Here is a 14,452-nt window from a genome sequence, read left to right as displayed (position 1 = left end):
CGTGGTGGGGGGTGCTCTGTGGGGAGCCAGTGAGCCATGGACGGAAAGTAGCAGGGACAGTGCGGTGGCAAAAAAATGGAAGAGGGATTGCGAGTGGTGTTTCAGCACCGCATAAGGTTGTATATGACGGGGGCAGAATTATGCTAATCATGCAGCAATAAGACTTCCCCGGCATACAGCTGCGGGCACCCCTGCCACACAGGCGGTGTAGGAAGACATGTTCCATCCAGACACTGACGGGGATTGTGCGATAATACTGGAGGACGAGCAGTAGTGGAATGAGGTGGGAGTGTGTAGGGTTTTTCCAGTGCACAATGTGGGGAGGGGGGCAAAGTGAAGAATCGGGCTGTATTGATGCGCTAAACTCCTCGTTACTGGAGATGTCCTATGTAGGGAAGCGGCGCCTAGGCCGTGAGTCACGTAGAGCTCACATGGGGGGCTCCTAGGACGCTAGCCTCAGATGCATTTGTATAAGGTGATACTTTTGGGATGGGGTGCCCCGGATGAGAAGGGTGCACCTGGGGCACATGTCTGTAGATAAAATCGAACTTAGTTTTTGGCAACCTATAAATGGGATACACCTAAACCTATGCTTGCTGTGTGGGCACCCCACCTGGCACAGTGCCACAGCGGAAGTATTGCGTGTTGATGCATCTCCAAGCAGCGCTGCATGGTGGCGCTACTCCTGGCTCACTTATGGGAAGCACTTTTCCTAGCACCCCAAAGGCGGAGGGTGCAACCTCGGCCACAATTATTTATATTACGGAGGCAGAGTACCTACAATATCGAGTTCTGCTGCTACCACTCAGACAAGCATAGTTAAAACAAAATAAAAGACTTGCAATCCTTTAAATGAACACAATGCAACTTAACCCATTAGTTCCTTAAATAAACCACACATTTTAGGTTTGCTCTTGTTGAAAGAGAGCCATGCATTTTTTCTTTTATCATTTGGGGGACGCTCCTAACAATTTCCGAGGAGCGCCCCTACCCATTAGGGTGGGAAACCTGGGCACAGCGCTGGAAGGGCTCCAACCTCTGTGGAAAGGAAGTGGAGTGGAAGTTGAGGGTGGTCGGCCGCTGGCTCACCTGTCTGGAGTGGGATTTGGGCTCCGGCGGCTTGAAGAAAGAGTCAGGCAACTTCCTCAGGCGCATGGGCACGGTTTGCGGCAGCCCCCCTGCGCTTTTGGGGTTCATGACGGCGTTGAAGAGCGCCTCCAGATCCGTCTCCGAGTCCCCACGGACGTGCACAATTTGGTGTCCCACTGGCGGCTGCGACGCAGGGGCCGCGGAGCCCTGCTGCTGGATGGGGTCCATGGCGGGCCGAGCGTGGGGCGCTGCCTATGCGCTCGGGGGCCTCAGGCTCACAAGCACCAAATCTCTGCACGGAGGAGCGCTTGCTCAGGCAGCGGGGCTCCGGCTCGGGTTGCGCTGCATCCCTGGGCTCGGCCTCCAATTCTCCCCGCCGATACTCCCACACTTTTTCCTCACTGCTCTGCTACAAAAACTTCCGACCCAAACTTTTGTTTTGTTCGTTGCTCCCACAGTGCCCCGTCTGGCCGCAGCCTGGGCTGGGGGATGGGGGCGGCGCTGCTTCTCTCCTCCCCTTGTTCCCGATGGGGGGGTTGGGGACCTCACACACCGGGATGCCGAATCCTTTCGGAGGCTTGCACCCACCTTGTACAACGGGGTTTAAAACATACACGAAAAAATAAATAAAAAAATGCTACTTTGTAACCAGCCTCAGCTTGAATGTAAAAAGTTTCTTGGAGTCTCCACAAACTTTTTCCTCGGTCACGTCCTGGGCCCCTGTGACGCTTAGAAGGAGGAGCTTAGCGCGGTTTGCGGGGAGGGGCGCCACTGGGGCTGGGAAAGCAGGGAATGCTCCGAGTGGGGGTTGGGGGGTGGTTTGTCCGGAGTAGGTGCTCCAAGTGCCCGATGAATGGCGGCTGTGTTGTTTGGAGCCGGAGTTAGGAGACGGTGGTACGGTCTGGTCCTGTGTGACCAAAACCGGCGGCGCGCGGTTTGAAGAGGCCTCTGGTGGATCGTCCCACAGCCTGCAACCCAGGAGATTAGTTTTAAAAAAAAATCTCAAAGGAACCGGGATTTGAGGAAGGTGGGGCTTCCTCTATTCTGGGGAGAAATGCCTGCCCGCGGGGCATCGCCTTCCCGTATAGCTCGCTAGCTTTCATCTCACCACGTTGGATCAAACCCTTGTTTCCAACCTCATTTTATGATAAAATGTACAGTAAATATGTCATAACGTTTCCCTAGGCCAATGGCGTCTTTAGAAAAACTTCTTCGAATCACCAGCTCTTTCACGACGAAAGTTAGAAGATTCTTGGTGCAGTTTTCATGCTGAGGCCTGCGCAGAGCGCCTCAGACAGCACAGCGCCACCGCGCGCGCGCTGTGTGGGCGAGTGTAGGCGATATTCAATTTCTGCCCAACATCAAAGAACTCCCGTCGGGCCAGGAGGACATTCAACCGAGGGTTTCATGCTCTTCCACTGACATATATTGAAGAGATTGCGTTTCGGTTTGACGGGTGGCGATGGAAACTCGCTTCTCAGATAGTAGGAAAAACACACGGAAGGTGAGTGAGTCTCTGCCAAGCTGTCCGAGCGTTCAAGTTTGCTTTCCAAATCTTTCAAAGGGCTAGAATGACAACCAGAGTGAGGCAATAACGAGTCTAAACTGGCATCGGCAAAAAAAATCATTCTTATCACTCGATTAGTTTATCTTTAGACTACCGAGAATCTCGTAGTCCAGTGAATGCTTTCGTAGGGTTGCGTTAAGATCCGACTGTACGGGGTCGGGTTCTTGGTCGATCTCCGCATTCATTTGGTGGGCTGATTTGGGCTCCGGGGTAGTGGCATCAGTTGACTGGTCGAACTGGACAGTGGGAACCATAAAATCAAAGTCTGGATAGGAATTTACATCACCATTATCCAACTTTTATTCTTCACTTGAATGCCCCATTCCTCCCAAACGTTTAGCAACATTTCTGATTCTCCAGCAGCTGCCATCTTGTGTGATAACACCACCTTTGTTTGACAATTTTCACACATTTGGAATGACAGACTTGCCTTTTTCCGATCTTACTGTAAACCGTGTTCGTGTCACATCACCCTCAGACAAATCATGATATCTTAACTTTTAGTGCTGTAACTCTGGTTGACCAGTAATTGCTTACTCTCCAGCCTTTTTCTGATGTGACAATAGTCACAATTTCCTCCTTCACTTAGATTTTGCGTACATTTTTTATTAGCCACAATAACGAGGTCAGAAAAGTGGAGGAGGAAGACAAAACGTTGGGGGGAAGACCACCCTAGGACTGTCAGGTCTAACACTCTTCCATTTAGATTTTTCGGACATTTCTTTATTAGTCACTATGGACACAATGGAAGCCTTCCCCTTAGTCACCTAAAGGGACTATTCAATTGGTGAAGTGTGAAGTTGTGTGGTATGCCCACAACTTTTCAATCCACTTTGTACAAAATGATCTACTCCCCTATTCATATTTGTCCACTAAAATTGAGCTCAAAAGGAACTTTTCAAGGCCGATGTACCCACTTGGTGCCTAGCCTTCATGATAACCCCTCTTATGGTGGTACACATTTGTCGTTTCTAAATAGAATGTTGTTAGTCGCACATGATTCATCAGCAACCTGGGCGAAAGAATGTAACTCTCACCAATAAACATATGCATTTGCACATTCTACAGTGTAACATCTACGGCATCTTCAGTGAACCACATGTCTTTTGTCAAAGGCACATTCTGCAGGGCACATATTTCACCCATACTTGCAGTCACATCAAGCTCATTCCATTCTCATCATTCTCTTCATCAATAGGGACCTCGGAAGGCAACAAGAATAAGAAATCTACATATTTGTTACTTTGAATTTAGCCCACCCCCTGTCGATAATATAGGTACAAGTGGCTTATCGTCTGTAAATTAGAACCTTTGCTCCTATGAAATGTGTGGAGCGATCCACTGGGCAGACACAAGCAAACAGTTCTCTTTCGATCACAGCATACTGTCTTTCAGTTGAGCTAAGCGTTCTGGAGGCATAGCCTAACAACCGCTTATTGTGTCCTTTCTGTTGTGACCACGCAGCACCCAACCCATTAGCACTGGCAACTACCGTGATGGTGCATTCCTTGCCAATCATGAATGGTCGCAAGGTGGGAGCATTGGTTATGTTTCACTTTATTGAATTGAAATCTTTTTTTTATTCGTCCACCAATTCAAATTCTTGGCTCTTGGGTAGAATGAGCCAAAGAGGTTCCATGACTGTGACAAAATGTTTGATGAATTTTGAGTAATACTACATAGCCCACAAAATGACAGCAACTGTTACTTGTTACATGGTTAGGGTGCCAAGTTGATCCCATTGATCAAGGACTCTTTGGAGACAACTTCGTCTGTTAATTTTGGGCCAAGATACTCAACTTGTTACTTGAACAGGTTGCACCTGTTAGGCAAAAGTGCTAGCCCATTATTCTCAAGGCTTGAGCAGACCTTGCCTAAAATCTCAAGATGTTGACCAAAGTTTTTGGGAACGATAAGAATGTCATCTTTGAAGCCTCTCACGTTGTCGTTCAAATCTTTGAAAAGGTGCTACACGGCTCGCTGTAAAACTGAAGACGCATCTGCTTATATTGGGAGAGATCGAATGGAGTGACGAAAGCAGTCGGAGGTCTTGAGTCTTCAGTTAATTTAATTTTGCTTGATGCGGATCGAAAGGGAAAAACACCACAGCTCCATCTAACATGGAAATAAGTTAACTTTCTTTCAATGACAATATTTGAATTAAGAGCCCTGAGAACAATACACAAATAAAGGCTTCCATTGCCTTTCTTTGTCAAAGCAATTGGTATTATCAATTCGGATGATTTCACTTCCTCGATTATTCCTTGTGATGAAGATCTTGTTGAAGATTTTGCAAATTCTTCCTTATGCCTAAGAGCCCATCTCTTACTTTTTGCCTGACTGACACATATCCATACTTTAGTTTGATGTGGTGCATGAAGCTCGTTAATTCACATAATCTGTCACTGAAGGTCTTGGGGAACTCTGCTTAAGGTTGGCACTTAAGTCATCCTCCCAGATTGCTAAAATTCAATTAGGGCAATGGGATTCAAAATAATTTGATGAAACCTTTGGTGCTTCTATCCCGGTACAAATAGGCCCCTGTGTGTTATGTAGATTTTGATGTATGCACTTTTTTAAATGTATCTTCGGCACAAGAGTATTCAGTGAAATTCATTGTCCTTTTGTTAACAGCCACTCCCCTAATGTCAGGGCTCAATAGCCTGCAGATTAGCGTTGCAAACTTCACTCTATAAATCTTTTATATAATTATGGTATAATGTGACCCAGAATACAAAATTTTCCAGCTATCGCAACAAGAATTTTAGATTCTATTAAGGACACGGAGGCGAGGATTATGCTTTCTCAATTTCTTTACTGACTCACAGCAGCCAATGAGCACAAAGTAACATTGTAAAAAAAACTTAATTTCCTATGAGGCTTTGAACCACGCCTCCTCAAACAACCAATAGTAACACATTATAGCAAACGAAATAGTGAGGCACCATGTTGGCTTCCTCTTTCTTTGCAAACCAGTCCTTAAATGTCCGAAAAAAACCAAGTAACAGTCCTGACTCTCAACGGAGAGAGCAATATCAATTGATCCAATTCTCAACGGAGAACAGGAGCCAAGAATCCCGGGTACCACAGCCATCCTCCAACTTTGAGGCGATCCGTCCCAAGGAACAGCAGAGCATTAATTCTGTTTAGAATCGGTTCCTGAAAACAAACAATTTTGAAAATAGGAACCCAAAAGGATTGATATCTCAGGGTGGGTATAACATTGCATATGTAAACATCGTACAACATGACAGTTGACTTCTTACCTGTCCCAACGGGTGGGATAATCCTCGCCTCCGTGTCCTTAATAGAATCTAAAATTCTTGTCACAATAGCTGGAAATTCTTGTTTTCTATGGCAGGACCAGAGGCTTCAGATTATGCTGGTTCAAAGCTCACCAACAACAACAAATGAAACATGCGTAATAGGTTTATAATAAAACACTTTAAATATTGAGTCCGTAGACCAATCTGCAGCTTTCGAGATGTCTTCTATTCGAGACAACAACGTATATGCTTTAGAGGCCAAAGCGTCTCTGGCGGAATGAGAACCATACACAGAAATGTCAATCCCTGCTTCAGACATGACCCATCTGACCCAACGCGCCAAGGTGGTGGCTGAAACTGGTCGGAATGGCTTCTGGATAGCTAACAGCAGTTGACCTAACTGTTCGGTCCTATGCGCCAATGTACGCTCTTCATAAGCTTTTAAACATTGTACAACGCATCATTTATCATTGTGTGGAAAAGCAGGATACTCAACCAAACGTGATCTAGTCTTGGTCCGTCTCGAGATGATGAAAGAGACACCCTGTGGAGAGAACATCCTTCCTGCCAATTCTAAAGCATGCATCAGAAACTCTGCGACAGGAGATCAAACACAATAACATTGTAAGTTTGGCAGATAATTGTTTTAATGATAAATCCTTGTTATCTGGCCAAGATTCCAAATAGGACAAAACTTTAGAAACATCCCACAGCGTAGTATATCTGGGCCCTGGCGGCCTAGCCACTCTAATGTCTTTGAGCAGCTTACATACCAGGGGATGCAACCCCACCGGCTTACCGTCAATGTGACTGTGTCCAGCCGAAAGCGCTGACCTGAAGTTATTAACAGACCTATATGAAAGACCTGATTCAGCACATCCTGACAAAAAATTTAATACTTCCTTTACATCCGATCCCACGGGATCCACCTGCCGTTGAAGGCACCAACCCATCCATCGCTTCCATGAAGCTGAATACCGTTTGCGGGTGGATGGAGCCCAAGCTTGGTGTGTAAACTCAGCAGCGGCTGGTGAAAGGCCCTCAATTCGCTCATGTCTCCTGAGAGCGTCCAAACCATGAGGGATAACTGGTTCTGCAGGACCAGTGGATGAGGAGCCCCCACTTGGTCCTGGAGAAGCATCGGAAACACGGTAAGTTGAAAGGGTAAGTCCACTGATAACTCCAATAGTGTCGGAAACCAAGACTGAGTCTTCCACAAGGGTGTGACCAACACTACTGACGTCACTTGTCGACGGATCTGGGCCGCCACTCTCAGAATCAGAGCAAAGGGGGGGAAGGCATAGTTCCCATAGCCATCGGTTCTGGTCTCCTGCTGAAGAAGCGTGGGAGATGCACATTAAGGTGAGACGCAAAGAGGTCTATCATGCAGGGGCCTCGCATACTCATGATCTCTACAAACAAGGAAGGGTGAAGTTTCCAGTCACCGTAATCCCTCAGGAACCTGGAGTTCCAATCCGCTACTTGATTGAGCTTGTCAGGCAGGTAGTCCGCTATCACACTGATCTTGTGGTCCAGGCAAAAATTCAAAATTCCTTCACGATGTTGGCCAGCATCCGAGATTTCGTCCCTCCTAGGCGATTGATGTATCGCACCGCTAACACATTGTCCATCCTGAGAAGGATGCAACAATTGCTCTTCAGCGGAGCGATCGATTTTATGGCAAAGGAGCCTGCTAACCGCTCCAGGCAATTGATGTTTAATTTTAAGTCGTCGGCAGACCAACGTCCGCCGGTGGCAAAATCTCCACATCGAGCGCCCCAGCGGTTGGCATCGGACTCTATTATGACATCCGGGGAGGCGCCGAAAATAGCTCTTCCGTTCCAAGCTGCCATGTGCTCTAACCACCACTTAAGCTCCTCTCAAGCGTCTGAGAACAGGGGAATCAGGTGATCGTAAGAAAACCTTTTTTGTAGATAATAAATCTTGAGGTGCTGCAAGGCCCTGTAGTGGAGGGTACCTGGAAAGATGGCATGAATAGAGGACGCCAGAAGGCCTACAATCCTCGCTAAGACTCGCAACAAGATCATCTGTTTCGGCAGGGTGGAGCTGATCTCTCTCTTGATGGATCTGAGTTTTGTCATTGGCAGAAGCAAATGGGCAGAGAGTGAATTTATTTGAAACCCCAGGAAGTCTATCTGTTGATTTGGGGTGATCATTGATTTCTTCATGTTTATCACAAACCCTAACTCCTGTAACAGTGACATTGTCCACTCTAAGTGAGCGAGGAGAAGGTTCCGATCCTGTGCCAAAATTAGCATATCGTCGAGATAGACGATCATGCACACTCCCATCTCTCGCAGACGAGTTACCACCGGTTTTAGCAGTTTGGTAAACACCCAAGGCGCTGAGGACAGGTCGAAGGGTAGTGAGCAATACCGGTACAATCGCCCTTTCCAGTAGAATTGAAGGAATTTCTGATGAGAAGGGCAAATGGGGACTGTGAGGTAGGTGTCCTTTAGGTCCAGGCGGACCATCCAGTCCTGTTCCAACATAAGATCTCTCAATAGATGGATTCCTTCCATCTTGAAATGTCTGTACACCACAAAAGGGTTGAACTCCCTGAAATTTAGAACTCATCTCTGGCCTCCTCCCTTCTTTTACACCAGGAAAACGTTGCTGCAAAACCCTTCGGGGATGAAGGGTCCTACGGCAATAGCTTGCTTGGCCAAAAGCTCCTTAAGCTCGGAATCTATTAAAGCTTGCTCTTGTAGGGGAAAAAGGAGAGGACTAGGAGAGGCCATCTGACAAGGGGAGTCTAATAGCTCTATCTGATACCCTTGGACCGTGTGGAGAATCCACGCATATTTGGTTAGACGTGTCCAGTTCACTACAAAATGTAACAGTCTGCCCCCGAGGGGGATCATTGTAAACAGATGGGGACTTTCCAGATGACTGGGCATCAAAGTTCTTGTAACCCCTGTTGACGCCTCTGTTGAACCAGCCACGGAAGCTGCGGGACCTTGAGGGATAAAAGCCCGCTTGTTCCGGTTCCTGGATGTACTCTCTGCGCCAAGGGGCGAAACCTCGCTGAGGACTGGGGTTGATATAGTGGCCGGTCGAGCGTCCCCTGCCATGACCGGCCCTACCAGAGACCTGATGGAAGACCCTTTTTAGCGAAGACTGGGACTTGTCCAAGGAAGCAAAGGTACTGACAAATTTCGCTATGTCCTTGACGAACCGTTCTCCAAATAATTGCCCCTCAGCCAGAGGGCCTGGTTCGGCCGCAGCCAACTACACAAGTTGCGGGTTGATCCTCAAAAGGACGGATTTGCGCCGTTCCAAAGAGAGGGCGCAATTGACGCTGCCAAGTAGGCAAATCGCTCTCTGGATCCACCCAGCTAGGACCTCCGGATGAATAGCAGCTCCAGTCTCTTGTGCTTGCAGGGCTAGTTCAAGGATTCTCATTAGGGGGCATGCAACATCCAACTCCTTGTCTTGACACGCCCTAAGGGCGTGATCTATGCCCTTTTTGGGGTCTTTCTTGTATTTTTTCAAAAAGGTGCCCATGGAAGAGTCAATATCAGGAGTAACTGCCACTTTATGCGCCTGGTCCGGACGGGGGCATTCCGATTTTAGGAGGGCTCTAACTTCCTTATCAAAACTTTTCCTCAGATGGTTTTGCATATACTCTGCTACCGCTGGGGATGGAGCCCAGTCAGCGGAGCGGGGGTGGACTGTGTCTGAAGGATCAAAAGAAAAAGGTGAAAGGTGGATGAGCAAGGAAGAGTGTTTGCGCTTCTTGGCACGTTTGCGTGGCCTGGACTCCTGGGAAGAGTTGGTGTCTGTTCTGCGTCAGTGGTAGTGTCCGGGATAGGGACCATGAGGGCAGGAGAGGGGGGAGGGATGTCAACCTGGGTCTGTTCCTTGGACTTGCCTAAAGAGGAGTAAACCTTAACATGAGGCCAGGGAAGTCCAGCTGGGTAGAGGACAGGGAGGGGAGCAGGAGTAGGGGTACCAGAGGGAATAGGGTTACATGCCACCAGCTGTTCTAAACGCTGGGAAATAGGTAAAAAGGCGGAGGAGAGGACCATTTCCAGCTTAGCATCTAATTTCTTGTCAATAATATCTTCCATAGATTTGTCATAATAGTACCCTTCTTCATCAGGGCCATCACACGCAGCCACCTCCTCCTCGTAGACCTCGCAGTCTGACATATCACTAAACCTATATTATTATTATAAAGTTTCAAATCCCCAGAGGGAAGCTCAATTATACAGCCCACAAGCTCTCAAGACCTCGGGCGCCGGTCGGGAGCAAAGCTGGGGCAGAGGGGGCCACACAGGTACCAAAAATATCCCTGGCCAATAGGACCCAATTCTGTTCTTGCTTTGGGTAGTCACTCAAGCGTCTCTAAGCAAACTTGAAAGCTCTGCCTGAAATCAGGGCCCTGTACCGGCTCCACCTTCTGCTTGCTGCATGTTAATCCCTAGTTCAGCCCGGGAGAGGCGTCACTTCCAGCTTGCACGATCGGGGCTGCACGCGTGCACTGACGCGTGCAGGCTTCCGAGACGCACGCAGGAATCCCAGTCGGGTTCTGGCGTGTACCTCGCTCCCTGTGGGGGGAGGGGGGCAGACCCTGGCAGCGCACAAAAGGCAGTAGTCGCGCTACTTGCACCGCAAGTAGAAAACTCGGTCATAGGAGAAAAATACAAACAAAATAAAATAAAGGGACAATACAGCGCAACACGCGCTGAGAATATGATTAGGCAAAGGGGGGGTGAGTACGCGCACGCGGAGCACAGCGCGGCGGGACTCGCTATCACTCGTAATTCACAGAAAGTTTAAGCATACACCATAAGGCATCAAAATACATTAAAATATTCTTTAAAGCATTGTAGCATGTATTACAGAGATAGTAAGAACAAATAGTGAGACACTTATCTTGACTGTGGAGCAGCAAAGAAAGAGGAAGCGAAGATGGTGCCTCACTATTTTGTTTGCTATAATGTGTTACTTTTGGTTGTTTGAGGAGGCGTGGTTCAAAGCCTCATGGGAAATGAAGTTTTTTTTTCAATGTTACTTTATTCTCATTGGCTGCAGTGAGTCAGTAAAGAAATTGAGAAAGCACAATCTGAAGCCTCCGGTCCTGCCATAGAATCCACCAATACTTCTTAATTACTATATAACACTTGCAGAATACACATGGGGTGCTTTATCAATCTGTTTCATCTCAGGTTCAACAAATTCATGTTCGTTATAGTGAACGTCCGTTGATATTTGAGCAACGCTGGGTCTCTAAAATCCCTGGCCAGCTTTACGTACCCTGCTAAAATGACGTGTGCTTCCACAAACATTGCAATATTTTCCCCAAATCAGGACAATTTTTGTATGAAGCAAAGTGCGTAAAGGTAACTCATCAGAAGCAGGATATTTATGCCTCATTTTTCTGTACTGGGGTGAATGTTTGTGTATGTGAATAAACCATTTAGGAAATGAGTAAAAAGGGTGGCCATTACAATGAACAGAAACAATATGTGACCAGAAAAGATAAAGTATCATAAAAATATTTTTTATTATTTATAAAGACAAAGTTTTTTTGGGTAAATGTTTTAAATATTTTATTTATACAATTAGAAAAGAGACATTGAAAAAAGACATCAATAACAATTTTGATAGACATGCAATTTGTCTCTTGGCCTGTATGTTGAGTATAAGAATGAATATATGGTTAATGCTAACAGTATTCACCCATACTTATTCATTCATACCTGGCCTAATGGTACACCATATTTTGTTGAGGCATGTCACACATGATATTGTGATTTTAAACATAACCGTATAAAATCAAGACAAAGAATTCAACACATATATTGCTTTAGACAACCAAACTGTGTGGTCATGGTTAACGAATTCGTATCTCTACGCGCGTTTCGGCGGTACGCCTTCATCAGGTGGTCATGTTGGTCTAATAAATTCTAAAGAAAAAACACAATTATAAGAAATTGTCCTGAACACATATTGAAGGTCCTATTAAAGGTTTCTGCTATAAGTCAGAAACATTAATTAAAAATAGGGGGAAGATACTTTAAAAATGTCACAAGGAAAAAGTACTACAAAACCGGTCCTAGGATGCTTGTTTCTCGTGCAGGGAAGACCTGGCTTGGCAGTTCAGGCTGGACTGTTCCCATGGGGAGCAGGGGCCAACGCTGAATTGCGTATGGCTGGGTCCAAACTGGAATTGCATTATGAGCAAAAAAACAATGGATTTAGCCCTAGATCTCTGTACTCGGGGTGAATGTTTGACACTGGTCAGCATTCTGTCCATCAATTGTTCTTTTGCATTTTTCACCCTAAGTGGAGCGGGTGTGCCCATATGTGGGTCCCATGCTCTCCATGCCTTTGGAGTCAAGCCAGCCTGGCTGATGAGAAGTGATACCCCTCGACCAGCCCTAGAATGCTCGTTTTCGTTCCATCGGTAGACCAGGCCTGGCAGTTCAGACTGGACTGTTCCCATGGGGAGCAGCGTCTGAACTTATTTGCATAAGAATGGGTCCGGAGTGGAATGGCATGGTAGGCAAAAAGTCAATGGATTTAGGCCCAGATCTCAGTACTGGAAGTGAATGTTTGACATTGTTCAGCATTCCATCCATCCATTGTTCTTTTTACAAAACAGAATACAGGGCATCGGGATTCAAAATCATTTGAAAAAACCTTTAGTCCTTCCATTCTGGTACAAATACACCCCTGTCTATTATATAGATTTTGATGTATGGACTTCTTTGAATTTAGCTTCGGCACAAGAATAACCAGTGAAATACTTTGTCCTTCTGTCAAAAGCCACTGCACTAATGTCAGGGTTCAAGAGCCTACAGACTAGTGTTTCAAACATCACTCTATAAATCATTTCTATAATTATGGTATAATGTGACACAGAATCCACCATTAATTCTAAATACCATTTTAACACTTGCAGAGTACACATTGGGGGAGGAGGGGTTATCCTTCCTTTTTTTGTGTGGATATTTCCCACTCTCTGATGACTGAAACCATTCATTGGTGTAATTTCATCTCGGGCTCAACAAATTCAGGTTAGTCATTGTGAACGTACATTGATATTTGAGCAACTCTGGATCTCTACAAACACTCGCCTCCTTTATGTACACTGCTAAAATGACCTGTGTGTCCACAAACATTGCAATATTTCACCAAAGCAGAAAACATTTTGTATGAAGCAACATGCGTAAACCTACCTCATCAGAAGCAGGATATTTATGCCTCATTTTCCTTTAGCTTGTTTGTTCCTAATTTATTAGGTTTGTTGAGCACACTGTAGGCTTTGCTAGGCTTATTGGTGGATAGCTTATTATTGACGTCTCACACCCCTAAAACCGATTGCTCAGTAGCTTTGGTGGACTAGACCACTTCCTCAAGCGTGGGATCTCCTATGATCCACAAAATGTCCTGAATTGCTGTTGGTATTGACCATTCATTGGTTGCAAATCATTTCATCCGTAGGCTCTCCAAAGTTGCATTTAGTAGGTTATCCTCATAATGGTGTTATAAATTCATTGAATGACTCCCCTCACTTTTGCCTTATAGTACAAAAATGGTAATGATCAAGCATGATACTTATAGAGGGCTTGAAACTTCTTGCTAGTCTCAGTAATGCCATCTCAAAGTCATCATACTCCACACCATCAGGTTCTTCAGCCTTTGGTAATGTATGGAAACTGTCCTGGTATTCTGACCTCAGGCAATGTAATGCCACCCAACAGTCATTGTTTTGACATCAATGGCCACCAAATATTAACAGGGGGGGAGGTTCCCTTTTATTTTTCCATGAATTTTTGAGGTGGCTCAAACTGCATGCTGACAATGCAAACGGCAATGGGAAAGCACAACAAATACCACAAGGACAGCACAGAGCAAAAGACTGCACCAAAATCATAGGCAGTCTGTGAAGAAAATAATAGAGTAGGAATTGTCAAGACTAATATGTTGAAGTGCACCAAGAAAAAGCTGATAGATGCATATATGATCAGCAAGTTAAAAGGTTGACCCAAAGCCCAAATCTGATGCATTTAGAATGTAGAAGATGGAGTGTCCAAGGTAGTAGAGCATTGAAGACGAAAAGCCATCTGCATTGTCCTGGGCTGCACAGAGACCTTGCTCCACTCAAGAGGAAAGACAAGCAGGTGTGACTAGGTTGGGGGAGGTTATACCTAATTGGGATGCTGTCAGACCCTACACAGCTATGCTTCTGGGTGTCCAAGGAACCGTTCTTCACCCAGTGAGTGAGTTGAAGGCATGCCGAAGGCACCTTTGAAAAAGGGTGTGACAGGAAACTTCAGGAGCATGGTTGAGCACAGATGAGATGACTCAGGCACGACTCAGTGGATCGATGATGGTCATAAAGATGAGGTCACTCCAGCAACTCATTACAACAAAGGCTGGTGGTTACTTCAGCTAACATGAGCGGGGTGCGCCAAAGCTCTCCTCATGGATGGCAGCACCACTCAACCTTATCACGAAAGATCACTAAGACATGAAGGGACGTGAGGCAATCCCT

At 46.1% G+C, this 14,452-nt stretch overlaps 1 protein-coding gene across 4 annotated transcripts in view; it reads right to left on the bottom strand.

Moving 5' to 3' along the window:
- The window catches only part of YAP1 (Yes1 associated transcriptional regulator), a 263,203-nt gene extending 260,815 nt beyond the window's left edge, over positions 1–2,388 (bottom strand). Inside the window, exon 1 of one of the 4 annotated variants that reach the window (XM_085621442.1) lies at positions 1,090–2,388. In XM_085621442.1, the coding sequence (XP_085477568.1) occupies positions 1,090–1,317 (228 nt within the window). In that variant the 5' untranslated portion in view covers positions 1,318–2,388. The remainder of the gene's footprint in view (positions 1–1,089) is intronic. The other 3 variants (XM_085621441.1, XM_085621443.1, XM_085621444.1) reach the window with 3 other exon arrangements.
- Positions 2,389–14,452: the final 12,064 nt, after the last annotated feature.

The sequence above is a fragment of the Triturus cristatus genome, chromosome 8 (assembly GCF_964204655.1).
Source record: "Triturus cristatus chromosome 8, aTriCri1.1, whole genome shotgun sequence".
Taxonomy (NCBI): domain Eukaryota; kingdom Metazoa; phylum Chordata; class Amphibia; order Caudata; family Salamandridae; genus Triturus; species Triturus cristatus.
The sequence above is the reverse complement of the archived record's forward strand: the minus strand, read 5'-3'. Positions and strand labels throughout refer to the sequence as shown.